This window comes from Nipponia nippon, unplaced genomic scaffold (assembly GCF_047370975.1).
Source record: "Nipponia nippon isolate SJK-2023a ecotype South Korea unplaced genomic scaffold, ASM4737097v1 scaffold_10, whole genome shotgun sequence".
Lineage (NCBI taxonomy): Eukaryota > Metazoa > Chordata > Aves > Pelecaniformes > Threskiornithidae > Nipponia > Nipponia nippon.
Genome location: NW_028262291.1, coordinates 32805144 through 32830270, shown reverse-complemented (window position 1 = coordinate 32830270; position 25127 = coordinate 32805144). Strand labels below are relative to the sequence as shown.

Sequence of the window (25127 nt, the reverse complement as noted above, 5' to 3'; positions counted from 1 at the left end):
GGGAAGGAAATTCCTCCACGTGATTTCTTTAGGTACTCAAAGTCACTCCAAGGCCCCACCTTGCCCTCCCTCTCTGGTTTTCTGCAGATTGATTTAAGCTGATGCCTCTGGTGAGAGTTAATTGGAATTGCACTATCCCATGGAAGTCCCCTATGCCATGGTCAAGTTCGGTGTTCCTCACTTCTAGCCTTAAACCATTTCAGAGGCTGTGATGCTGCAGTTCACACAGGACGTGGCTGCATTTCAGCAGGCACTACAATTATTTCTCTCTCCAGAGCATATCTTGTATCAAAATTTTACAGGGTATCAGCAGGAAGGTAGGACACTGCCTATTATTGAGCTCAATCCCTTCAGCACACTCTGTGTCACAGGCTATTACTACCCAACAAGGGGCAAAAAGGCAAGTTTAAAGGATTAAAGAAAACTTCCCATCCTTCAAAATTCCCGGGAAGCTTCAGAGACCAAACCAGTCCAAGGGGATGGTGAGAATGGAAGCGAGCAGCCCCAGCTGGAGTGGTCCAAGGATTGGGAAGAGGGACGCAGTGGCAGCAATGCTCATGTGCTGCTAACAGGTTTATTCCGCTGGCAGGGATTCCCTTCAGAAGCATTTGGGTAAGTGCAGTACACCGCCGAGTTCAATCTGCACTAAGCAGATTAGTTCCTTACCGGTGAAAGGTTCTGGGCAGCAGCAGAGAGTTGCTCACCATGTGATATGAGGGGGCTGTCATTACGTTTCATAGATATGATATCATTATATGCTCCCTGGAGGGTACTTCTAATTGAATTATAGGGTGTCTCACAAGTATTCTGGGCAGTGGCTCGAGGAAGCTCTCACCACCCAGAACAAGATAGAGATACCCTTTAATTCCATTAGATGTACCCTCCAGGGAGCGGGCTGGTACTCCATGCAGCAATTAGCTTAAAAAAAATCATCTCCCCCCAAAATTGGAAGGGAGGTGCCCTTAGCAGAAGTTTGTCATTGCTGCATGCTTCTTCCTTGGGCCTCTCCTCCACAAGCTCGCAGCCCCGTGAAACTCCCTCACCTGCCACCTGGGACAGCCCTGCATGGCAAGGGAGAAATCCCTCGCCGAGGGCAGTTGCCATCCCCTGCCCCGGTGGCTGCTGGGCTCCCTTCCCAGCGCAGGGTCAGGAGATACAGTGCCACATGAGGTGTCACATGCCAGGCTATATGTACAAGGGAGGTCTTAGTCTACTGAGAAGCAGTCCCCAAAGGCAAGGCATTAATAATCCTAGGCCAGGCCAAACAGGGTCTCCAGTCTTTACAGTGCACGCTGGCAAGGTTCCCGCCTCAGCCTGCCTATCCATTCATCCTGCCTTCAAATGACCCAGAGCCACAAACAGCTACCCTGGTCCCTCAGAGACAGCCAGAGCAACCCTGGGACAAGGCAGCTCGCTCCCCCAATGCTGGCCATGCTTCCATCCCTTGAGCACCCAAAGCTATGCTCCCAGGGGCCTATTTCAACCCTTGGATTTTGCTCTTTGTTTTAGTCCAGACTCATTCGATTTTTCCTTGTGAACCAGATCTTCCCAGGGGAGCTGAAGCACCAGGCTTGCAAAATCAGCTGCCCTGCTGTCCCAGCACAGCCTGCGTGTGGGCAACACACTGGAGACTGGTATGCCCCTCTGCATCATGGCACCTCACCTCCTCAGGCTCCTGGCCAGCCAGAAGCACTGCACAAGGACACATGTGGGACCTACTGCTCACCACAGAGCTCAGGGAAGAAAAAAACCTACCTGTCCACATACTGATGCTCTCTCAGCACCAAAGGCAACATCTCCTTTTGTCTTCACCCTCTCCTCTGGGGGCTGTGCACCAGGGAAGCCACCCAGCACTTCTGCTCTCCTGCTCCGACACTGCTGTCTACAACTTACTGTCAAGCCAGGGGAGATGTCACATCTGTTACGCCTTTTTTTGCTGCTTTGTACCATAAAAAGGATGGGATAATCAAGCCCCGGAGCCTATTTTTTTTTTTTTAGTCACCTCAAGGGAAAGCCAGCACCAGCTGCCCACCACAAAGTCTAATGACCTACCGAAGCTGCCATCAGCTCTGACTCCCACAGACCACGTCTAGCACCGCTCCACTCGGCAGGCCACAAAAAGAGCAAAAAGACAGTTATGCCAAGAACTTGCTAATTATAGAAAACTAAGATCTTCCTATAGGACAGGCACCACAGTTGTGCTGAGATAAAGCACACACAGCTCCTCACGCTTCCACGGTGCTATAGCCTTGCATGCCAGCAGTACTGAGGCATCTGGTACGCTCCACCCTGCTACAGCTTTCAGGTATTGCTCTGCAGGACACAGATGATCAAACGCTGGGAGCCCAGCTGCTAGGCAAGCAGTTATTGCTCATACATAGTCCCTTTGCTGCAATTTTGCATTATTCACAGCTCTGCCCACCTCCAGTGGTGTCAGCTAACAGGACACATCTGGGAAAAACTGCCAATTCACATGTTCTCCCTCCCCAGCTCCAATACAGGAAGAGAAAACTACTGTGAGCTATCAAAGCCAACCACAATCCACCCCAAAATAAAGAAGCATTCCTGATGTCTTAGAAAACAGAGTGCTCAGTGCTTATTTAGTCTTGCACAGTCAATACACTGGTCTTGGCACATCCTTCCTAAACAGCATCGTGGTCCAGTTGTCTTTACTAAGGGAGGTGGAAATAGCGGTATGAAGCCAAAACTCTCAAGCAGATGAGGTAAAGGAGAGACCAACCAAGGAGGGAAGACAAGTAAAGCATAGATAAGTAGAGCAGAATTTCTACATTAAATATGGATATCTTTATCATGCTTTTTTCTCTAAAGGTTAAAAGGAGAGCAGCATGGAGCTCAGGTGGGGATTTTTATGAGGGTAGGACCCATTTGGCTTGCTTATCTCATGGAAGGAACAACAGGGGGACAAAAGGTAATTCCTACCCCATTTCATACAACATACCCCATTTCATACAACATACCCCATTTCAACAGCATACTTTTACACGGAGCACCCAAGAGGCACAGCAGCAGATAAACCACCTACGACACACTCAGCACAACAGCTGCAGCACAGGCAGGAGCAGCCGCCTGTTTGGAGAGGCAAATGGGGGAGAGAGAAAAAGACTCTTTCTTCCCCAGCACCTAAAAACACCAAAGGAGATCTTTCACAATCTAACAGAAGGACCAGGAGATCAGAGCCATGGCTTTTGCTCACAGGGGGTAGGTAGAGCATCAAGCCCTTTATACCCAGGAGGACTCCACACCAGCACCTGGAATGAGAGCAGCAGGACATAGTGGAGGCTGTCAGGGACCTGATGTCCAGAGGAGAGTTTCCAGGGGCTGCAGTCCAGCTCTGGGGCTGCACCACGCTCCACGTGAGGCGGCTCAGGCTTCGAGGCAGCTCAGCAGACGTCTCAAAAGGACAGGTCCTGCAAACCCTGGCAGGAAGAACTGGTCCTCTTTGATGTTCAGACTTCCACCCTGCTGCCCTTCCAACGCAACCACCCAAAGGGCCTGACCCATCGAGCAGCCAGGGCCTGCTCAACACCAGGACTGGCTTCAGCTGAAATGCTTGCAGCAGTACGTGCTGACACCCAGGCAGAGACTTGAGGGGCCTCATCTGTCAACAGCCCATCTGCTAAGACAGCTGTAAATATGTACCAGTCCACATTCCTCCCAGCTTTAAATCTGCTGTTTTCACCGAAGCTAAACGGAGGATGAACTTGGTCCCCAGTGCTTCTATCAGCTAGCATAACAAATTCTCTTATCACCTTTTATCCTGACATGAGGTAAATAAGAAACAAGCCACACTGCTAGCAACAGGTAAATCATCTCTTATTTGAAACAGCTGCCACCTTCCACCAGGATCAGCTGCTTCTATTTAGTCACAACAAAAACGTGCTGGAGGATCTCTGGCTGGGGAGATTTTAGACTCTGCTGTTCTCCTCGTCTCATTTAGAAAAGGATAAGCCCATATTTAACTCAAAAACTTTGCTGGCACTCTGATCTATTAGAAGTCACAGACACATTACAACAATACTGTAAGTAACATTCCCATTGTGGGTTAAAAAAAAACCCAGCATGTACTTGGAGTGATACATGGTCTATCAAGCCTTGCCACCAGCATCTCTCCTTATCCCCTGAAGCTGCATCATTCAAACTGTGCCTTCTCCTCCTTATAGGTGGGAAACAACTATGACCTGTGCCTCTGCAAACCTGTGCGTAAAGGGCATGATGTCTAAGCCACTCATTTGCAAAGGTGTCCCACGCAGTAATGTGTAAGTCAGCATGAGTAAAGGAAGCAAAGCTCACCCAAGCCACGGCAGACTTGTTTTATCTTGGATCAGTTCTGGTCTGTTTGTTTTTAAACCCCAAACTTGGTTGTGTCAATTGGCAGGGTGAATTTCCCTGTTTGCTCTAAACTAGGAATATCGCTGCCCTCTCTGCTTCCTCCCAGCACATCCCTTCCAAGGGCCTCCTACTTCAGGAGCCCATGAGCTTCCCAGGGCCTTCTCTGCTAGATCAGAGCACACACCAGCTCTGAAAAGCCAGTCTCTACCACATGCCTCTCTTTTGAGCTGGGATCCCATGCCTCCCTTGTTTAATGCTGTCACATAAACTCATACAAATGCCTCCTTTGATGGTCAAGAAGACACAGTCTCCGAGACAGGATGTCATTTGTCCTTCTTCATGGACAGATGGCAAGTATGTCCCCCCAACACCTGCCAACAGCACTATCTGGGAAGGTAAAGGTCAGCTCAGGGCTTCTCTTCTTCCCAGGATGGTGCTGCAGTCTCACATTTCTGCAGGCTGATTTTACACGTGCTCCAGGAACAGTCCCCTGACGCCTTACACTAATCCCTTGCAGGTCATGCTACCTAGACCTCACAGCAGGACTACAGCAGAAACCCAGAGCGTGCGTGTCTGTGTGTAAAGGACTCCAGTTAAATTAGAAACTGGTACTGTTAAGAACGCTGACATGAGAACTTCACAGCAAGAAGCAAATACAACAGCCTTTCACCACTGGCAACATAGTGGGGGAAAGTTTTTTTTAACTGGAGGACAGCTGCTACTGTTTTCCCTTAATAAGAATTAAATCAGGAATCTAGAACTTCTAATTTATGTGAAGGTGTAGGAAGAGAAAGCCAGAAGGAGCTTACCCACTGACAGAAACAAATCAGAGAAGAGTTTGGAGGATTCAGTCTCAAGTTCAATCTCAAGAAGGGTCTAATGGGAAGGAAGCATGTCCTGAGAGAAGGAAACCATCAGCCTCACACAACAAATTGTCATTACCTGGAGTCCCACTAATTAATCTTAATTTTTTGAGGGCTGTTCTCCTCAGAGCCCAGAGCCTTAGGATCAGTGCATGGTGTATGAGAACTGTTCAGACTAGATCACCAAAATTATTTTGGTAATGATCTCAGTCGTTAATTGGAGTCATCACAGCTGATGTAAATAAACTAAAGTCTGCAGATGCAGCACACCTCCATGTCATGTGAGGAAAATTTAATTTAGGAAAATGAGCACCCAAAACCACAGTTACTGTTGACAGCTTGGGGGAATAGTGAGATATTGCATCTCCTGCCTACACCTGTACCAACCTGATTTGCGATGGCTGGGGAGAGGTCAGTAAATTTGCATAAATTCACTGTGGTCCTGAATAACAGGAAATTACAAGACTGATGTACACAGACCTTCATCTGGATAGAGCACAGGCCAGCAGTTCAGGGAGGTCAGTTTTATTCCTGTCTTTGCCTCTGATCTGCTGGGTAATCCAGAGGAAAGAGAAGCCACTTTCTCTGTATCTTTTCCCCCATCTGCAAAACGGGAATAATGTTCCTCAATCTCCTTTGCAGAGTGCTATGAGATCTACTGATGAAACGCCATGCAAAAGAGCTAAGTATCATTAATAGCACTCCCCTCAAAATGCCACAACCATGACTGCGTAGGTGATCAAATTAAAAAATTGTTGACAGTTTCCTCAAGTGCTGAATGGCAAAAAGGAGGGACAATTAATTACACCAAGCCTCAGTATGACATCCTTCAAACAGAAAACCGCCATTCACCTTTCTCCACTATCCCCTTCACAAGATCTGCTGGGGGAAGCTAACAGCCACCACGGCAGGACCACGAGCAAGGGGTTAGGGCCCATGTATCTCTGCATCCAAGCATGAGGGGACAGGAGAGGAAAAGGAGAAGGAAGGGATACCGGCCTTCCCACCAAACAAGGGTGGCACAACACACAGGAGAGAGGGTGGCAGCAGTGGTACGTGGTGGCTGCCTCGGGCAGTTGTTAACCACCAGCCTTGGGGCACAGCACCAACCTGAGCTTGACCCAGGCAGGACCACCTCTGGCACAGCTCTGGCCTTCACACACACGCACACTCCATGAACCACCCTGCCAGAAAATGCCTGAAGCCCCCAACAGGAAGAAACGCATGTGGTGTTCCACTGCTCAGGGTCATGGCAGCACTTTGGAAAACCAGCCCCACCGAGCTAAGCACGCGCTCGGAGGCAGCCCAAGGCTCACAGTGACTCTGTGGAGCAGCCACGGCCATACATGCAGCTGCCGGGGGGCTTCTCTGGAGAGAAGCAGACAAGGAGAGGCAACATGCAACTTGCACATAACGTCCTGCCCAAATCCTAAAGGAAAAAAAGAATCTCACTGCTTATCAAGGCAGGCTTAATATGTTTGACTCTAGCAGTCTCTGTGTGAATGGAGGAGACAGCCCTTCTGTTACTGAGAGCTCTGCCTAACACACACATAGATAAGTGACTGTGGGTTTCCACGTTACCAAAGTTCAGCCATGCTGACTTTGCAAAGAGGCTTTGTAGGCCATGTAATACCAGTTTAACACCACAGCATCTCTCAATGCCCTGTTCCTTCCTGAGCCACAGGAACTGAGAACTACAGACTGAGGGCAGATGGCTACACCTCTAGTAGCCTCCAGGTCCTGCAAGTAATTGAGCAACCAGCAACAAAGGCAAGTAACAAAGTAGATCTCTTGGCCTAACCCTTAACTCAGTATAGCTGCTGCAAGTGACATGGCCACAGCAGAACTTGTCACTTTATTTTCTAGCTGGCACATCAGTTAGCTACTAGTAACTTGTGTATCTTCTAAACTTTCTAAAGCAAGACCTAGACAAATTTCCATATGAATTTAAACAGTTTTAAAGAGAGGAAACAATTTAAACAGAGAAAATTTAAATTAAATTTAATGACTTGCTAGGAGTTCCCTTTATTATGCAAAAAGAAAATCTGTTAAAACTCTATTCATTTTTTGCTGCTGGCTCTTAATGATATCTTTATTGCTTGGACATGATAAAGCAGCTGGGTCAATCATTCTTCTACATTTTCATACCTCCAAGAACCTAACATTTATTTCCATACAAAATCATTTACTAGAAAAGCGTTCAGTCATCTTGGAAAAAAAAAAAAAAAAAAAAAAAAAGCTAAGTTTTGGACTTGATTTTTTGAGAGTTTCCGTTTAGTCAACAAAAGAGCTAGGATTCTGCTTCAGCTGCCTAGGTCATAGCTGACCCTCACTGGAGCAGGAGTTTAGAAATAACAAATGTATTGAAAAAGAGGCAGCATAATCAAATATTTGAGACCTGATCAATTCCCTTCTCAACAGATGACAGCGTTCAAGATTATACGGCTTGATTTATAGCTGTCCAACACCCATACACATCCATACACACACACGCTGCATGGGACCATATTTCAGTAATAACAGCATTGTTTCAAACCTCCTCATCTCAGCCTGCTTTCTCTTGTGCTCCCACCCAAACGTGAGTAAGGAAACTTTGACCATGTTAGTCTAGAAAGAATCACAGAGGCAATAAGCAAGACCCGGTGGCAGGATCCATTTCCCTCTCATTCTGTAACGTTTGCATCAACTCAGCTTTTTTCAGTCCCACATATTTTAGGGAAAGCCTCTTAAAAACAACCCTAAGATAAATATAACAGGATAAAATAAACTAAGTGAAGACCCCTTCTCCATTTAGTTTTCAGGGAAAGTGCTTATCCTTGGCCCTGGGGATTTGGTAGATGGCAGCTCCTCTCCTATAGTTTAATCTCAAGGATGCTGCGTAATCCAGTGCCTCTCAGATTAATCTAGCCATTGCTACACTTAAGGAGACCGACCTGCAAACTACTTACAGATTGCCTGCCGCTGCAGAATGCAAGCTGATGTTTTTTAATTCGTGCGCCAGAGCGTGAACTGAAGCTTTTACTCTCCTCTGGTTTACACTGATCAGTGCTTCTCTGTGGCTGCAGTTCTGTGGATCCTTAGCACACTTGCACACTAGCCACAACAAAACTTAGCACTTACACGTTTGCAAGATGCTGTTAATTCATTTCCTTCCTCCGTGAGTCAAAAAAATCTTTTTCAAGTGACTCCACGAGGAGAATGGCAAGGTTAAAGCAGTGGGGTAGGCAGGACTCCATCCACAAGCAGCTCCTACACCAGCATGGAAACTAGAGCTCAACTTTCACCTTTCCTAAGCAAGGGCCTAATCAGTAGGCTGAAGTGGGGAACACGTAAGTTCTCACTGCTTTCTAACTCCGTGTCCTTAGCACTGTCTACTGACCATCTTAGTCTTCCTGCTTTCCCCTCTGTTCTTCACTGGGCTTTGTGGACCCTTGGTCCCCGCTTCAGTGTGCGGGGGATGTCAGTACCTGGTGGTGGATCCCCCTCGGTGGCAAGACATTTAAGAGGCTGGGCCTCAAATATTCAGCCAGGCAACCCCCTGGCTATTTGGTGACCCAGTGTCTTCATACAGCCTTATACCAAGCAATACCATGACCGGTCACTCATATGCTGCCCTCTGGGTCAGCAAAACTGTCCCGAACTGTCCCTATCCACCCATCTTCCCAAACTGGGCTGACCAGAACTAGATAGTGTTTGTTGGAATAGTAGCATTATGGGTCTGAACTCCAAATTCAGACCTGAATCACCTCAAATTTGTTTGCAGCCTAAATATTTGCTCAAAATTATTTTTCTGCATTCAGATTTGGAAAGCATAAAAGAAAGAAGAGATTAAACCCACCCATTACTGCTTCCACACTTCTACAGCTACTTCCACCTGCACGTCAGAGAAAAGCTGGCAAAGTACAGCAACTGACCTGTGTTCACTGAATTTAAAGGCCACAGGCTGATTACTGAAAACTACCCTCACATATTTCCAGCCTAAAATTCCATTCCCAGAAGACCTGGATATTTACAATGAAACCTGAGAGTCAATAAAGGCAGCCTGCTGGCTGACATGATTTCCCTCCTTGTTAGGCTTATTAGTTTGATTAAGTGTTACGTTGAGCCAGCTACACCAATTCTAGCTTCAAAAGAAATTAATCTCTGCTAGCCACATGGACTCCATGAGCCACTATGGCGAGCTGGCTTTGTTCCTAGCAGTCTTCTGATGCAGAAGTGAAAGTCACATTAATGTATTAGCTGTGGGCACAGTTTTAAGTACACCACAATGTCTCATCTGTGCTCTAAAGCATCTTCTTGGGTCACAAACTACAGCGTTAAGCAACCTACACATACTTGTTTTCTGGACTGCCTTCATTTTCATTAGAGTCTGTCCCACAGGGATGCACATGGTCTTGCTGAACGTGATTTGTTTTAACTCAAGGGAAGCAGTTATGTGGGTATCCTCTGACCTTCTGTCACACTTTTCAAAGACAAAAACAACTCTTCCATCAGCTGGAAGATGAAAGAAAGGGAATAAAGTTTGGCGTAAAATGGGTCATGGGCTTATTCTCTGGTACCCCAAACCTGCTGGCCTTTCACTGATGGGTCTTTTTCAAGCAAGAAAAGTCTCTTTTCTTCAAGACCTGGCTGCAGCAAGGTAGTACCCATTATATTTTAGGTAGTCTACTCACAGGAGACTGTCACCACACAGCTGACATTCTTCTTCACTTTCTCTAGAGAAATCAGCTTGTGGCTCAATTAAGGAGACTAACCTGCATGGCCCATGTCCCTGAAAAGGCCAGATGAGGCCAGCTGATCCTCTTCCATCTCTGATAGTGGCTGGACCCAGCCAACCAGGAGCTTCTCTTCCTTTAATAGGAAGAACACGTACTTACAATCAAGCATCAGGACTGTGGATATTAGCTGGATTAAATGGTTTAGTGGGCTAAGGCAGAAGGTGCTATTGAATTAGGGCATCCCTACTCCATAGCATTTAATATATTAACATCCTTTCGGGTACTGAATTGGGAAGCTTGGTACAAAGATTTCCTTTCTCTGATGCCAGTTGCAAGTCTGCACAATTCTTCCTTTGATGGCTCAAGTGATTAGGTGTTAACAAGAGGAACCTAGGCACTTAACACTAGGGAGTTTTAGCACCAGGTTCACACCCCCCTCCCTCTTCCTGCTCAGCTAAGGGATTTTTCTCATTCCCACTAATGTTAACAGCAGGTACTTAAAGCAATTAGACATTATCGCCTCTCTGGTCTTTATTACTTCCTAGCTTCGTATCAGCTACTTTGTACGCAATAAAAGAGCTGAATTAACAGGACTGGTGCAGAGTATTCTGCTTCCCTTCTTTATTCGGTATGAAAACACTGGGTCATGGAGCCACATGGACAGGCTGTGAGCTGCAGTGCTTTAGACCATTATTGCCAATTGCCATGGTATTTTACAAGGGGAAAAACCACAGGTAGTAAAAGAACAGACATAGGGAGATCATAGAGAAGGTGACATGGGGATATGGGTAGACCATGGGGACATAAGGGCTGGAAGGATTTCACAAGTCCAGCAGAACAGCTTGCAGCTGTGCCTATGCTGTGAATTAACTGCCACAGGGACCTGCAAGTTGCACAGGTAGCCTAGGGACACAGGTATGATGTGTTGCTCCTGTGAAAATGAAGCCCCATGTCTACTGAGCAGCTCTTGCTTGCCTGGGAATAACTTGTCAACTTTTCATCTAGGGATTGCAATAAACTCCTGTGTGTTCTACGTTTGGTGTTCAAAAAGAGGCTTTCCCATATTTGCCCAGCCAGGTAAAAGCTTGCCCTTTTCCTTCTCTCTCTACATTAACTCTCCATTAACCCTTAGCTTTAGTACAGGACGTCAGAGAATGATATATTTTCCTCCTATGCCTCCCTCTCCCCCCAGTATTTCTAAGCCACTTTGTCATTCCCAAGAGGGAAGGGACATGAGCTTTGAGCTCTTAAATCCTGCTGTCGGTTCTTGCCTGAAAGAGGTAAGTAGGGAAACTGAAGGAAAGCTGAAGAAAGGGGCCTGTGCCTTGTCAGCATTCACCTGTAATGGATGCAAAATGTGGGGTTAAACTCTAAAACTAGACCCGGTAACAGAAACAAATGGATTACTTACACAGTTTCATCATTCTTGAATTCCAACTCCCCGTAAGTGTCTTCAAAGTCTTCTCCGCCTCCTTTCGCTGTCCCTTCTACTGTCCTAAATGGCACTATGACTGTACCCCGAGCACCTGATGTCCTTAGGACTTTGACTTCCATCACACCAATGCTCTCACTGACATGTATAACATCACACTCAAATGTGAAGATGCCAGCATGGTCATCATCCAGTATAGTCACTGTGGCCACACAAGGAGAAGCCAATATGGCCTTTGGGTATGGGGAGTTACTGAGCTCTGGAGGTTCCTCGCTCTCCACCACACGGAGGTTACTGAGCCGCACAAAGAAATGCTCATCTTCCTCAAAGATGTCATCATCAATAATTCCCACTGAGAACTCCTTCTGGGTCTCCCCTGATTTCAAGACAACAGTCCCCTCTGTGAACTCATAGTCAGCACCAGCATTGGCAGAGCCATCCTCTGTTTTATAGTCCACATAGATGGTCTTGGACATGTCCCCTCCTTTCCGCACCACTGTCAGGAGAACGGCACCACAGTTCTCAAGACACTGGTAGGAGCATGGGTCAAAATAAATTTTGGAGATGAATTCCTCAGGTTCATCTGGCCGCACCTCATGCAAGCTGGTGCTCTTCTTGGCTTGCTCAGCTGCATGCTTCTTCAAAATATTGCCAGCTCCCGTCATCATTCTGGTAGCTTGAATGCGATAAAAGGCTCTGCTCTTTTGCTGATGAGACAAGGCATAGTAGTTAGCCATCTCTACCAGCTGGTCCAAGTCCTTTTCTGGGTGCTTTTGCTTCAGGTCCTTAAGGATCCGGATCATCTCTTTGCGAGATTCATCTACCTCCTTCCCCTCCACAGTCACTAAGTTTCCATCCAGAAAGTGGGAGTTCATCATCTTGCCATCCATCTCAATTCCCTTAGGGTGATCACCTTCTGATTCTATGATAATGCCCCTGTGCTTGTCAGTACGGTACTTTTTGTGCATGTACTTATAGAAAAGCAGACGTCTATCAGCTATCCAAGCCAGAAGGACGCAAAGTGGAAAGAAGAAAAGTGTGAGCAGACCTTCCCAGACCTGAACCACACCTGGAGAGAAGACAGCAAGGATCATGTACAACCAGATGTAAGCAAAGATGCTCCAGGCAGCTGTGACAAAGAAAACCCTCAGGTGTTTTATCTTTCTCGTTTCCCCATCAGGGATCACATAGACACAGATGGCAATGATGATAAACATATTGAAAGCAGCGCTGCCAACAATTGTAGACGGCCCCAGGTCTCCAGCTATGAATCCATGCCCACACACTTCTATCAGAGACAGAAGGATCTCGGGAGCAGACGAGCCCAGAGCCATGAGGGTCAAGTTGGAAACAGTTTCATTCCAAATCCGAATGGTGGTCGTTGTAGTCTCTCCATTGGGTTTCTTAATCGTGATTTCTTTCTCTTGCGATGTAATGACCTCTATAGATGCCATGAAACGATCTGCAATGATGGAGACTCCAAGGAACATGTAGATCAGTGCTACAAAGTATACGATAACACGGGCAATTTTGTCCCCAAGGGATGGGTTTTCTGGGTACCATATTGGCAGGATAACACCTTCCTTGCAGTCAAAAGATCCTGAACACGAGCTGTTTTGTACTGAACTGGTTGAGTCTCCCGTCAGGCCAGCATCCACCTGCAAACCATGCAAAAACAGCACAAAAGTAACCAGCCCAAAATGGAGGAAGGCCGAGGTGACAGGCTGCAAGCTTAACCACGCCATACACAAGATGCAACTTCCACTGTGTAGATCCAAAAAGGCCGAGAACCTGAAACAAACAAAACAGAGAGGGGGGAGGGAAGCATGAGAGAAAAGGAAGATGCAACATTTACCCAAACGCACTTCAGTATCTCACCACTGAAGAGCACCGGTAGAGATGCAGGGGTTGTCTTTCTGTCACTTTGAAGAAGGTATTTAGCAGGGACTCTAACAAACTGCAGCATTTACATGCCCAGCAGATGAAGATCAATTGCTAGAAAAGTAACTCAGAGGAAAAGTGTATATATAAAATAGCCCACTCTTGACCTACAGCATGTGCAACAGGAGTACTGAGCGCTCAGTTTCCACTCACCTGATGATGCCATGGTGTTCCCCAGCACCTAGCACTTCAACTCAGCACAAGAAACCAAATCTAAAGGCTTCCCTGTCTCACCACCCAGGGGATAAGACAAGTCAAGGAATCACTAGCAACACAAGAAGCACCATTAAAGGCCTGTGATGAGCAATCTCCAAATGAAGTCCATTTGTTGTACATAATTCAGTTACGAATTATGGAGTACCTCGGTGGCCAAACCATCCCCGCGGGCATAACCTCCTAAGAGGCTGCAGAGTCCCCGGAAGGATCCTAGGGCGCCCCTAAGCTTCTGAAGCACAGGGCCTCCACATTAGCAGGTAAAGATGTCAGCCCAGAAATAGGGCAGAGGACTCATGTGCTAGGCAAAGTGCCAAAGGCCATTTTTCACTAGCCTTTCCATCGTGATCTGGACAATCACATTTTACATCAATAATCCGGCTTTTAAATGGTCACAGAAACTTACAAAACCACAACGGTTAGAAAAAAGCTGGGCTCATGAACCCAGAAGACAGAGCAAAATGCATGTACCCACCAACATTCCCTCTGCATCCCTAAGAAATTGATATATCTTCAAATACCCTGTAAAATGAAAGTCATCTCTAACCTAAAATACCATGCAAAAACAAAGGAGCCAATCGATGTATCACGTAGATTTGGCATATCACTGCCCAATAATGCCTTCTATTACTTATGGGCTACATCGCTGTAGGGCTTGCACCACTTAAAATTGGATTCTGAACCCTTCACATTGTCATGGGTCACACTATTCTCCTTCCTTTATAACAAGCCACTGGAAGAATGTGGTCTCAGGCTTAGCTGACAAATCACGTTTGTGAGTCCAGACACAGCCAAGTATCTCACAGGAAACATCAAACTTAATAGCGGCATTATCTACAGCACTTGGAAGGTTCAAGAGCTTTAACTCCCACTAACTTTCATTGAGGTTTGTACTGCCAAATCAGTAGGGCTGGGATTAATTTCCCCTACTGTAACTATCTAAATCTTGGGCAGTAAGTTAAATGAAGTCACTTAGGTTCCCTTTGTAGTCAGAGGAAAGAGACAGTCGCTTCCAGGGGACGATCCTTCCTGTCCCACCCTGTTCTGACCCAAAAAAATGTATTTAAGACACAGATCTCCAGGAGGGATTTCGTCGCTTCCCATCTCTCTCCACGGTCTATAGAGGGTGCCCAGTCAGCCAATTTAGAGCAGATGCCTAACTTTCAGGTGGTGGCAGTTTGAAGAGATGAACTGGCCCCTGAACACTTGAGGAGGTCCCTCCCGTCTCCCTTGCACTGTAAATATTCCAGACAACATTTTACTGTTACCAGCATTAACAAATACATCTCGAATGGCTATTTTATCATCGTGTTGTGTCGCTCGCCTCTTTCCAAAAGCGGGTGCAATCTTCCCGATATCAACAAAAATGTTTTCAACTTTCAGATAAAAATCTATAAAGACAAGCAAAACAGGAAGGAAAGCATGAACAAGGACTGCAAATGAACAAAATCGCTCCTGGCAAAGCACGGCAGAGGGGAGAGAATTGATTATGCAGTATCAGGATCACAAATCCATATCTGACACCCTTGATATGAAAAAACAATATACTTCTTCATGCTACCTGGACTAATTCAGAAGAGACAGATTCTCCCACATTAGCCTACTTATCTTCTCTCTCCGGTGCTCACTTATCTGCCTGTCTACCCTGGCTCCGGTGCCCGACCAAGCCCCCGGGGATCAGAGGGACCTCAGCGCCAGTGAGAGCTGTTAGCCAGCCCCAGCCCCAGCCCTTGAAGTCTTGTTAAAATGCCTCGCTGCCTGCTTAGCTCAGGGTCACAGGGAAGACTGAGCTACCCAGCACATACAACTGGGCTTCAGTTCGACAGTCCCGTTGTGTCTTCCCTCCCGCTCCGCATGGTATTTTCCCAGATCTTTGGCTGCAGGATCTTGGGAAATCTCTGAGAAAGGGCCAGTGAACATGTGCAGAGGGACTACGAGCGGCAAGCCCGAGCTCTCTGGGCTGCAAGGTAGATGTGTGCACATGCACAGTAAAGATGACACGTTCCAGGTGCCTCTGACTCAAGGTGCACACAGAGACCAACTGCACAAGCACAGCAGCTCCAAAAGCACTCTGGGCGCATCAGATCATCCTTTTCTGTACTGCAATTGCTGGCAGGTATCCACCAACCTCTTGACACTTCCAGCTCCCAGCTCCTACTTAACTGTACAGCAGCCAGTAGGTGCTGTGTCTTCCAAGATCAGCCATGCAGAAATGGCTGACAGAAAGACAGGAGTAAGTTCGAAAACATCTACGTGACTCAAGAGCCTAAATTTGGTTTCAAAAATGACTTAAGAGTCTAAGTATCACTTAAATTCAGAGCCTTGTCTAGGAATAGTACAATGACTAAACTGCCCTCTGAAATTAATCACTGCTGCCACCAACCTCCCTCTCTGTGGGACGACCACCTTCTGTAATTAACACTATCTCTACCTTCCGTAATGCCGTGGTGGTTTCTATTGCTAGCCACTCCTCAACACACTCCAGGACCTTGCCAGTCCTTCTTAAATTTTTAATCTGATTTTAAGCAGAGGGTATTTTTATTATTATTATTATTCCTCAAACTATTTGTATATTATTTCAAAAACAACCTCTACCAGGGTAGCCTCTGTTCATGTGTTTGGACCTCCAAACTCAGGCTATGGGTTGCAGACTAAAATCTCAGAATTCGGGAATACTTTTCTTCACCGGTTTTCACTTGCTTTGACAAACATTTTAACGTTAAGTGGAGGTCACAATCATTTTCTAAAACAATACAATAATGACCTGATCCTGCAATTCTTTGACATAGCTAAAACTCCCCAGTGGGATCAACAGGAACTTCGCCCACAGACACGCTGTCTAATAAGATCTTAATATGTGTTCATTAACATGAAAAACATTAACCTAACCAATCTGAAAAACACAGTGAACCATTCTTACTGTCATTCCCCCTTGGGAACTGGTGCAAAAGTGCTTTACAACATAGAATAAAACTATTGAGTTTTAAAATTGCTGTTGATAAAACATTGAGGTAACAGTTTTAACATTCACATGACAGAGGACAGAAGAGTTAAAACTCACTCTGTAGCTCTAGGTCAGCAAGGTTGCTTATACAAGGCACAAGTTTGCCCTCAGATATATCTACTAAACTCAGCCCAGAAATCACTGGAGGGGATCTACATAGCTCTGGCCTGCCCAGAGTGAAGTAGACACATCCCCGATCCCTCCTCTAAGTAGCAGCACTGATCCCAGCAGGGGTAACTGTGACAAGAGCCACCCTTCAGCACGAGTCCTGCTCTGAGGACTGAGCCTCCAGGCAGCCTTGCGGCACTGCTAGCCCTGAGTCACTGCTAGTCACCCAGGAGGCGTCACGGTGTCACTCCTCTGACGCCAGTGCGACAAAACACATCCACATCTGGCGCAGAGAGGTGTCATTCCAGCAACGTCACTGCCCTGGCCCTGCGGGACGCAAACAACAGGAGGCTGCAACAACAGCGGAGAGTCAGCTGGTATTGGGTGATCTTCAGCTTTATACCACGAGGATCATAATTTCCACTACCTCTTTGCTATCAGACATCATTTCCTCTCACAGGTCTCTGCCCCGCTATTGCTATCACACTGAATACATGCAAATCAGGGCAGTGGTACTGAGTGAAGTGTCCCCTATCTGGTAGGATAAGTCCAAAGCATACAATCAATGCAAAAGAGAGACAAAAAGCTGAAAGCGTCCATGCAACAGAATGAACTAGTGTTCAACAGCAAGACTCTGGGAAGATGCATAACAGTTATTTTAGCAGGGGGAACTCCTTCTTCTACAAGAGTTGACAATGGCCACATGATCCATAAATCCTTAAATAGAACCCATAAATAAGAAGATCAGGTCTTGAAATACTGCTGGAGACAGTCCAGAAAGTAGCACAGGCCATGCTTGTGACAATTAAGTCTGCAATAGAAAATTACTTTTTAGACATCTATCAAGCTCATTGCATCTTTTATAATAGCTGAGTTTCAGAAGACAGGTGGTTTGTCTGCTGTGGACCTATAGCAAGGTAGGAAGCTGGGAAGGCTATACTGATCCCTTATAATTTAACTTTTATGTATACAGCTGCTCACATGACTCTAATGGCAAAGATACTTTCAAAAGGAAGCATTCACAACAAGAAATCAAATCAAGAGGCAGGATAACACAGTGATGGCTGCTAACATGTAACCTCCACATACCAAGTTCCCAAGATGACTGCTTAGTAAATACAAAACCAGAGGCAAACCTCTAAGTCCCTATTCATTTCTTATTTAGACAAAATTCCCCTTAAACCATGATAAAAACTAGAACCTTTGGATTTGACCTGCAAATAAGATTAGGTTGTCTGGCACCTCCCTCTCCTTCCCCTCTCCTTCCCACCCCCCAAATAAATCAGACACAGGGAGTACATCTGTGGCCATATATCCTCTCTCCCCTGACTCTAGACTGGCCAGGAAAGGCTGCTGATTAGATCTGAGCACGGGGTGAGCCCCATTCAGGCGTGGGTGCTGCACGAGGGCCAGACAGAGACATCTCAAGATCAAGGGTTTTGTCTGCTTGACAAGCATCTGTCCCAGAACAGAGCGGATACAGCGCTGCTATTAGTGTCATCTTATAGCCCCGCTCCGAAGCTGGAGGAGACAGAAATAAGGTTCAGCTTAATAACAGGGCCTCACATTCCTCAGCTCCAAAACACATAAAAGCTTTTTGAGTGAGCACACGGGTTTTTTTATAAGCATCAGCAAAAATTGAAATTATAGCCCTTCTGCCAGAGAACACAAATAACTGAGTTTTAACAGAAGAGGTATTATACCTAATTCACACTCCTCCTTCGCCCAAAATAAAAGCATAACAAAATATTTAATACAAAACAAAGCTTATTTTTCAATTGTCTCCATTCAAACACTATTGAGCCCTTTGCTCATCTCTACAAGAGTACCCAGAGTGTAAGTTAAGATTTACCTGCAAGCCAAAAGCCAGAGCAATGTAATTAGATCCATTTTGTCAGACAAATGCAAATTTCCAAGCACAGACCTGGCCTTAAACCATCACACTGATGGCACGTGCCTATCTGATACGAGCAGAACCACAGACCCCAAGCTGACTTTACACAAGTTATTGCACAGCAATAGGTAGTTTAGCTCCCTATGACCGCACCAGCTAGGTTTTATGAGGAAAAAAGCACTACAACTCATGCTTAGGCCATGACAGATCCCCGCAGTTTGGCTCTGTGGAAAAGTTATGGTGGGGAGCTGTAGGTGCTTGCTGCTTTGCACTTCACAGTAAACATGCCAAAACCAGAATTAGCTGCCTACAGAATAATCCCCTCGGTATATGTCAAAAGCAGTCTTTTTTCTCTCAAGAGCATGCAAAAAGCTACCAAAAAAACCCAGCTCTCGTAGCAAGTCTTTTAATGTTTACAAGCTGTTGTCTCTACTAATTTGAGTAGTTCCTACCATTCTGGCGCAGTAAATGGGTGTTAATTGACATAAGGACTCAAGCCTACTAATTCCTTATAGAGATGCTGCAGTGATGGGATGCAGTTACATTCGGTGATCCCAGGGGCCGACCCAAACAGAGCACAAGTCTGTGTACGGCTAGGAGCAACCTCCCGACACTCAACTTGCCCTGGGGAACTGGTCCATGATGTTTTTTCTGTGTTTTAGTATCCATGATGCTCCTGGAGAAGCAGTGCCATAAATAGCTAGCCCATAAAGATGCCCATACTTAATTGTCCCTTTCCAATGCTGCACTGGCTGCACTTGACTGGCTGGGCATTTTACGTCCTCACTCTCACCCCAGCTGAAAAATATCTGTACAGGATAGATGAATATATATGGATACAGGAGCTGCGGTTTATGCTCTGTGCACAGATACATAAAGGAGGAGGAGGCAGACACTGAAGGAAACCCTTCAGCAGGCGGCCACAGCCATGCTCTGAGAGCCGTCCTTATTTATGGTGCGGGCTAGCGCAGCCTCCTTGGGAGGCACGGCACCCTTGCTCTTCCATTCCCCATGCACGTCCGTATGGCTGAGATTCCTCAGGCTAAGGGACAGTAAGCGTTAGCCTTTTCATTTTTTTCCCCCAGAACTGTAGCCTTTTCAGAAAACAAAACCTGGTATTTAGGCTGACATATAGATTAGTAGTGGCCATCCTCCTGCTTAAAAAGCAGTATTATCTGCTCTGATATAGATGGCTTTTTTGCTTTTCATTAATACTACACAATCTCACTGTTGTTTTTCTGAACAGTGTTTTGTAGTACTTTTGCGTGACTAATTCACATGGGAGATACAAGGGACCTCCGGAGGGCTACCTGGTCCAACCCCCCTGACCAGGCAGGGCTACCTAAAGCCAGGTGCCCAGGACCATGTCCAGTTGGCTTTTGAATATCCAGAGGATATTCAAGGATGAAGGACAGAGTCTTCACAACCTCTCTGGGCAACCTGTGCCAGTGCTCAGTCACCCTCACAGTAAAGAAGTAAAAAAGTTCAGGTATGGAGTCCAAGCCTGCTCGTGACAACCACATCCAGTGTTAGTGCACTCAGGGCACGCGGTACAAACTGCACTGGGAGCTCACCGTAGCGCTTTGGTGGCAACCACACGCACATTTGGCAAAAAGTCACTGTCCTGACCTTTTGGAAGTCACTGGGAAGCCTCCATTGCACACTTAGAGGAGATCTTCAAACATCAGTCTTTTTATTGCGTTTAGAGGTGTTTCTAAACACAATTAAAGCCTTTAGGTGCTTTAATACCAGTGCACATCTGAAAACGCCATTCTTTGCAGTCTGAATGGCCCCAAATGGAGGGGGCAGGTACTTTCAAGCACCTTCTTCAGGCCCTTGATTTTATGCCTATGATGTGAAAGGCCCAGTAAAGAGGCTGAAAGTCCTTCCTTTGAGGTTCAGGAGGCTGAGGGAAATAAAGAAGTGGAGTTACTGGGTCACCCACTCAGGGGCCCCCCTGCCTGTTCCACCAACTGCAGCTGGTGGAGACGACCTGGAGCAGCCACCCAACAACGCGTGGGGTTGCAATAGGCGCTGACTCTGCTGCAGCCTTCAAGGCACTGGTTTTCATCGCTTTCTGTCTTGCTGGTTTATAAAGAGCAGCAAAGACCATTTGGGAAGGGGGGTGGGGGGGGAAGGGAAAAATAATGATTCCAGCAGTGTGAGGAAAACTTCTTGTCAGTAAAAGGCATTTTATGTACTGCCCGTGGCAGCACACAGGGTGTGTTATTTACTGCTCCTGCTTCACGGACGTATTATACTGCTGGTTCAGGTGCCACCATCAGAGTGCAACTTATCACCTAGTGACTCACAGCATCCTAGAGGAAAGATGACAGCAGCAATTCGTGACATTTCTTTAGCACTCTGGTGACAGATCTGCAACAGCTACAATTAAAGACCCTAGGATTTGTTGTCAACAGCACGTTTATGCAGCAGAGCCATAGTTATTTGTACAGAGAGGTGGGCTAAGTGGTAAAGAAGAGGGAAAAAGGTGTTGTAGTCATATCTCACTCTCTTTAGATCCAGAATTTGTTAAGAAAAATGCAAGTTTTCTGACAGACAACACTCACTTGAGGCAAACAAAACAAACCATGTGATGTGTGGGATTTGATGCAACAAGTAGCCGGGCAGAGAGCCCTTCCCCTGCCGGCTCCTGAGCTCCTGGGGCAGCCACCAGCCAGCCATGCTGGGTGCTAACCCCAGCAGCTGGGGCACTGCTCCGATCCCCCAGAAATGGGCCTGCTTCTTTCTTAACTTCTCCTCCAAGGAAAAAGAAAATTTCTGACTTTTTTTGGTCCGAATATGGAAAAAAATATGTTTTTACTAAAAATGCTACATCACGCACAACAGAAATTATAAACCCTCCACAAGTCTATTCAGAAGGGCTCGTTCCTGGCTTGGTGGGAAAGAAAATATTTAAAAAGTGAATGGAGGCAGAAGCAGCACAAACGGGGCAGTGGGCAACTGGGCAGAAAACAGGGAGGGGAGAGGAGGAGGTGAAGCCTACGCTTCAGAAATCATCTTCGCTGCTGCAGCAGAGAAACAAGTGGCTTGTCATTTGTCACGTTAGACTGAAGACTTCTATGCTCCTCTGTGCGATGGGCACAGAAATGGAGTAGACAGGAAAGGCTCTTGCTTAGCCCAATTAGCACAGGTTTCACAGAATTAGTCAGACCAGAGCCAGAAGAGGTGTCTGGTCCATGCCTCAGGGGCCACCGCTGCATTGTTCCCCTTGTGAACATTATTTCCTAACACTTTGTCCAGCCCAGTTTTAAATTACCCAAGTGATGGCATTTCCACAACTTCCCATAGAGACTCTGCCATGATGTAATTTATCTCAGAGGTTTTAGCCGTCTTCCTTATATTTAGGATGAAATTAAGAAAATTTATGCTGCTAGTTCTCATTATCCTGTCCTTGGAGCACTCTCAGCCATCCTCCTCCCCGCCTGAGATTTACATGCTTCAGATACTTGTAAATAGCTGTTCTCCTCCACAGTTATTCTTTGGCCAAAGCACACAAATTTATTTTAATCTTTATAAATTAGCCCAGGCTGCCCTTTAATCATTTATCTTGATCTCCTCTTGGTTCTTCATCTTCGAGGCGGTCAGAAGCAGACAGGTATCTACGAGCATCATACCTCAGTGCCTGTTCCCATCAAAACCAGCAGCAGATTTGCTCTTGTTGGAGCAGGCAAGCCAAGCCTGGGCAGTGAAGTCTCGGCCCTCAGCTCTGCTGTATAAGAGGTTTTCATGAGGTACTGGACTGTTGCAAAGATTAAATTTAGACTGGTATACACAAGCTTGCTCTGTTGCTCACTTTCAAAGGTGTCTCTGCCTGTTTGCTGTGCCCCCAGAGTGGTGGGGCTTGCGTGAGGAGCACCACGCTGACTGGCATCTGTAGAAGGAAAGCAGAGATTTCCAGAGTTTCAACCAAAAAGTCAAGGTCTCCAGCTGAGAGGAGGGAAATACACTGTAACACGCTCACTGCTTCTGCAGATCTGAGCACAGCAGGGGAGGTGAAAAATGCACTGAGCTATGGGTTATCCTCAAAATACCTCCCACTTCACTTGGAAGGTGCCAAAACCTGTAAATTCATCCATTTGAATACAGTTATCAAGTAAGATTTCACACAGCACCCTCACCCTTTACTGACACATATCCCCATGTATCTCTTATTGACAATTTAGATATCTTAATCCTTCAGTGTTTTTCCAGCTGTTAATTCTGCAACTGCTTTAAAAAAAAACAACCTCACATCTACCATGATTAATTCATTCTTTGTAAGTCCAGGCTGTTTATTGCTCTTTGTTCATTTATGCACTAGCTGTTTACAGATTCTCTCTTAATATTAGCTCTGTTATTTGCTAGAGACTCAAGCCATATTTACCATATGGTAATTGCAGAGATGACATGGACAACAAACAGTGGAAGCTGAGCTGCTATGGCAATTACAGTAAGTGGCAGCAGTCTCCAGGCTATCTGCTGCTGCACCTTCATTTCTTCTCCCCCCACCCTCTGATGGCTTTCCTTGTAGGCTGTATAAAGCCATACACCACTCTGATCTCTATAGCACAGACAGGCAGAGATTTGTTCTTCACTATGGCATTTCCAGACAGGATTATTCACCTTTTTCTTTTCAGTTTGTGCTTCAGCTGCAGGTCTGCCCTCCCTGGCTGGCTGCCCCACTCCGTCCTGACTATCGTCTGGAGCTGGTCACCCTCAATACCCACATTTTCTCTCTCACTGTGACAACAGCACTAACGTCCTCCTCTGCCCCATCCGTGGTCTCAATGTGTCTCAGATATTTCACCAAGGGAGTCACAAAGGACCAGATTTCACAGGGTAATTAGAAGCTTAATGGAGCAGCTCTTTAACGCACTTGGACACCTTGACTCCATTGAAATCACAGATTTTCCACTGGATACCTAAACATGATTTAAAATTCTTGCAGAAAACCAAACAGATGACTGAGAGAGGCCACTGCTGTTTTCTCCAAAGAAAGACATGAGGTTTATTTCTTGGTTCCTGCCAAGAGCACTGGGCAGGTCCCACACCCAAAAGGCATAGGACTAAGCCAGGTAAATACGTGACTTGATCCTTCAAGAAAATTCAAAAAATCAGGATTACCTATATATGTATGCCAACTTGGGAGCAGTGCATACAACAAAGCACCTTGTCTGAAAAGGATGAGGCTCCTCCCTTGCCATTTCTAACATGCCTGCAATGATACTCCTGTAACTCCCAGCAGTCAGCAAGTCTTAACTTAGATACTGGTGAGGAACATTTGAAAACTGGATGCAGGGCATCGTGTATCAGAAGAATTTCCTAGCAAAGTACATAATAATCATGCTGTCGTTTATCTCCAAAGTGGAAGAAATAGCATTTTCATTGTATTCAGAGCACTACTTACACTAGCTTTCCTCCCTTGACCCTCCCCTCCAAAAGCCTCCTTTTACACAAAGTCGTCCTAAAAGTGAGGACTATCTTTCCAGCCCAGTCAACTTGCATGCCATCAGCTGAAAGCTGGCAAGAAAGAAGAGAGAGAGGGACCTTAGGACCAGATTTTCTCTGGCGTAAATCAGCATAGGTCCAATGAGCTCAAGTCAGCAGAGCCAGCTTATTCTACTGGAAGAGCTGCCTGAGGAGCTTTGGCAACATTTCATATAACATAAACCTCCAAAAGGAAAGCTTCATCTATTTCCTCTTTGCAACTCACATCACGCACATCAGCTGGGGGGCATCTTCCTGCTTCCTCCATACCAACTGTATTCCTGTCCATGTCCATGCCGCCCTGGTTCCTCCCTCCTCCCAATGCTCCACGCTGGCCCTGGATTTGCTACAACCAGTCCTGCCAACAGGAGCAGCTGAGTCATGGGAGATGACCACATCAGCCAAATGCACTGAAACAAGACAAGGGAAGGAGAAAATCCTTCTTCCCCCCACAACCCCAGACCCCAGCAAACAAGGTGTGGAGTCTCTCCTCCACCATGTGCCCAATGTCACCTTGGATCAGCGTCCTGAAGTGCCTCATCCTGGAAGTACAATGACAGGAGTCACTGGCTTAATGTAGGTGCTTGGATAACGTGCTCATCCCATGCAGCCACCCACTGTATGGTCTATTTAAGCCACTGAGGCAAAGAGAGAGGACAGCTTCTATCCAGCCTCCGTTATTGATGCTAGTAGTCCCACATCTCCATCAGTTTTACTGAGGAGCTTGAGTCCCCTTCAGGCACTGCAGAAATTATCTTTTCATCCATTTCTGCAAAGAGAAGATTAAAATAGAGATGTGCTCTACTTGCTTTGAAGTCCAAATCTCTCCTAAGACAAGGCTAAAGCAAGAAAATTGCAGGGTCCCTGTCTTACTGTGAGTTTCAGTGGAGGACTGACTTGGGCAACAGCTAAGGCAGGAATGAACAGCCTGTTTTCACAGCCTTACTCCACACTCTGCCCCGTCCCCTGCTCCCTCAGCCCAGAAAGCCTCTCCTGGCCAGCCGTAATTCTGTGGTAGTGTCCTGAACCCAGCCCTCCCTGGCAGCGCTGAGGACAGTAACTCCTGTCATCTGGGAAATCTGTCACAAGTGATGGAAAAACCTGCTTTGCCCAG

General features: G+C 46.3%; 1 protein-coding gene across 8 annotated transcripts in view; it reads right to left on the bottom strand.

Annotated features, from left to right (window-relative positions):
• Window positions 1-25127, bottom strand: part of SLC8A3 (solute carrier family 8 member A3) — a 118341-nt gene that overhangs the window by 84172 nt on the left and 9042 nt on the right. For all 8 annotated transcript variants that reach the window (XM_087746800.1, XM_087746802.1, XM_087746795.1 and 5 more), the window contains exon 2: window positions 11343-13154. In XM_087746800.1, coding sequence (XP_087602926.1) covers window positions 11343-13108 — 1766 coding nt within the window. In that variant the 5' untranslated portion in view covers window positions 13109-13154. The remainder of the gene's footprint in view (window positions 1-11342; window positions 13155-25127) is intronic.